The 2,500-nt window shown below is 38.1% G+C and overlaps 3 protein-coding genes across 3 annotated transcripts; all 3 read left to right on the top strand.

The window, feature by feature from the left end:
- The first annotated feature begins 392 nt into the window (after nucleotides 1-392).
- On the top strand, nucleotides 393-974 carry LOC137643168 (uncharacterized). Its single transcript, XM_068376020.1, has 2 exons — nucleotides 393-709; nucleotides 806-974. Exons 1-2 carry the CDS (start codon nucleotides 393-395, stop codon nucleotides 972-974), a joined length of 486 nt encoding a protein of 161 aa, XP_068232121.1.
- A 105-nt stretch (nucleotides 975-1,079) lies between these two features.
- LOC137643167 (troponin I-like) lies at nucleotides 1,080-1,520 on the top strand. Its single transcript, XM_068376019.1, has one exon. It carries the CDS (start codon nucleotides 1,080-1,082, stop codon nucleotides 1,518-1,520), a length of 441 nt encoding a protein of 146 aa, XP_068232120.1.
- Nucleotides 1,521-1,812: 292 nt separating this feature from the next.
- Nucleotides 1,813-2,430, top strand: LOC137643166 (troponin I-like). The gene has a single exon (XM_068376018.1). The coding sequence runs from the start codon at nucleotides 1,813-1,815 to the stop codon at nucleotides 2,428-2,430; it is 618 nt and encodes a 205-aa protein (XP_068232119.1).
- The last annotated feature ends 70 nt before the right edge of the window (nucleotides 2,431-2,500 follow it).

The raw sequence follows: 2,500 nt of genomic DNA, 5'->3' as shown, positions 1-2,500 counted from the left end.
AATAACTTGATCGTCATAAAAAATTTTATCTGAAATAATATTAATTGATAAGGTTAATAACATTCTTGCAGACCAACCTAAATTTAAGTTACATGGTGAACCAAATTTTTTGGACATTTACAAAAAAGAAGACAAAATTAACAGATTTTTGAGAAAACATAAAAATTAAGGTATTTTAAATGAAACAACGTATCAGAAACTTTTTGTGACAGGTTCTTCTTTTAGCATTTTATGTTATTCGTTTATATTCTATTTTTTTTTTCACAAAATGATGGCACTCAAAAAGATGTTCTTGTTCGGTATCTCTGATAAAGCAATTTTGGTGTAAAGGAAAAGATAACAGGAAACAGAAGATCAGAGGAATTTTTGGAGAGAATCGAATGAAAAAAAAAATGGCAGCTAGACGTGAAATTAAAGATGAGAAGCAGATGAATTTAATATGGAACGCCAACGCAAGCAGAATGGCTGCTAGACGTGAAGAAGACGATGAACAGCATATGAATGTAAGAAGGAACACTAATACAAGCAGAAGGGCAGCTAGGCGTGACGAAGAAGATGAAAAGCAGATAAATATAAGAAGAAACTCTAATGCAAGCAGAATGGCAACTAGACGTGAAGAAGAAGACGAAAAACAGATGAATTCAAGAAGGAACCCTAATGCGAGCAGAATGTCAGCTGGCCCTGAAGAAGAAGACGAAAAGAAGAGAATGTAAGAAGGAACATTAATGGAAGCTGAATGACAGCTACACGTGAAGAAGAAGACAAAAAAGCAGATGAATGTAAGAAGGAACACTAATGCAAGCAGAATGGCAACTAGAAATGAAGAGGAAGACGAAAAGCAGATGAATGCAAGAAGTTACACTAATGCAAGCAGAATGGCAGCTAGACATGAAAAAGAAGACGAGAAGCAGATGAATGTAAGAAGGAAATCTAATACAAGCAGAATGGCAGCTAGACGTGAAGAAGAAGGCTAAAAGCAGATGAATGGAAGAAGGAACACTAATGCAAGCAGAATGGCTGCTAGACGGGAAGAAGACGAAAAGCAGATGAATGAAAGAAGGAACACTAATGCAAGCAGAATGGCAGCTAGACATGAAAAAGAAGACGAAAAGCAGATGAATGTAAGAAGGAACACTAATGCCAGCATAATTGCAGCTACACGTAAAGAAGAAGACGAGAAACAGATGAATGCAAGAAGGAACACTAATGCAAGCAGAGTGTCAGCTAGACGTGAAGAGGAAGACGAAAAGCAGATGAATGTAAAAAGGAACACTAATGCCAGCAGAATGGCAGCTAAATGTGAAGAAGTCGAAAAGAAGATGAATGTAAGAAGGAACACTAATGCAAGTAGAATTGCAGCGACACATGAAGAAGAAGACAAAAAGCAGATAAATGTAAGAAGGAACACTGATGCAAGCAAAATGGTAGCTAGACGTGAAGAAGGAGACGAAAAGCAGATGAATGTAAGAAGGAACACTAATGTTAGCAGAATGGCAGCTAGACGTGAAGACAAAAAGTAGATGAATGCAAGAAGAAACACTAATGTAATCAAAATGGCAGCTAAACGTGAAGAACACGAAAAGCAGATGAATGTAAGAAGGAACACTATTGCAAGCCGAATAGTAGATAGACATGAAGAAGATGAATGCAAGAAGGAACAGTAATGCAAGCAGAATGTCAGCTAGACTTGGAGAAAAAGACAAAAAGCAGATGAATGTAAGAAGGAATACTAATGTAAGCAAAATGGCAGCTAGACGTGATGAAGAAGACTAAAAGCAGATAAATGTAAGAAGGAACATTAATGCAAGCAGAATGGTAGCTAGATGTGAAGAAGACGAAATGCCGTTGAATGTAAGCAGGAACACTAATGCTACCAGAATGGCCGCTAGACGTGAAGAGTTAGACGAAAAGCAGATGAATGCAAGAAAAAACACTAATGCAAGCAGAATGTCTACTAGACGTGAAGAAGAAGACGAAAAGCAGATGAATGTAAGAAGGAACACTAATGCAAGCAGAATGGCTTCTAGACGTGAAGGAGAAGACGAAAAGCACATAAATGGAAGAAGGAACATTAATGCAAGCGGAATGGCCGCTAGACGTGTAGGAGAAGACGAAAAGCAGATGAATGTAAGAAGGAACACTAATGCCAGCAGAATGGCTGCTAGACGTGAAAGAGAAGACAAAAAGCAGATGAATGGAAGAAGGAACAATAATGCAAGTAGAATGGCAGGTAGACGTGAAGAGGAAGACGAAAAGCAGATGAATGTAAGAAGGACCACTAATGCATGCAGAATGGCAGCTAGACGTGCAGAAGAAGATGAAAAGCAGATGAATGTAAGAAAGAACACTAATGTAAGCAAAATGGCTGCTAGACGTGAAGGAGAAGACGAAAAGCAGATGAATGGAACAAGGAACACTAATGCAAGGTGAATGGCTGTTAGACGTAAAGAGGAAGACGAAAAGCAGAGGAATGTAAAAAGGAATGCTAATGCAAGCAGAA

Source organism: Palaemon carinicauda, chromosome 6, assembly GCF_036898095.1.
Source record: "Palaemon carinicauda isolate YSFRI2023 chromosome 6, ASM3689809v2, whole genome shotgun sequence".
Taxonomy (NCBI): Eukaryota; Metazoa; Arthropoda; class Malacostraca; order Decapoda; family Palaemonidae; genus Palaemon; species Palaemon carinicauda.
The sequence above is the reverse complement of the archived record's forward strand: the minus strand, read 5'-3'. Positions and strand labels throughout refer to the sequence as shown.

Excerpts from the sequence above, each read along its gene's own strand:
- LOC137643166 (XM_068376018.1), top strand. The coding sequence starts at position 1,813 with ATGGTAGCTAGATGTGAAGAAGACGAAATGCCGTTGAATGTAAGCAGG.
- LOC137643168 (XM_068376020.1), top strand. The coding sequence starts at position 393 with ATGGCAGCTAGACGTGAAATTAAAGATGAGAAGCAGATGAATTTAATA. Across the intron at positions 710-805 it reads GAAGACGAAAAGAAGAGAAT|AATGGCAACTAGAAATGAAG; the intron begins GTAAGAAGGAAC and ends TAATGCAAGCAG.
- LOC137643167 (XM_068376019.1), top strand. The coding sequence starts at position 1,080 with ATGGCAGCTAGACATGAAAAAGAAGACGAAAAGCAGATGAATGTAAGA.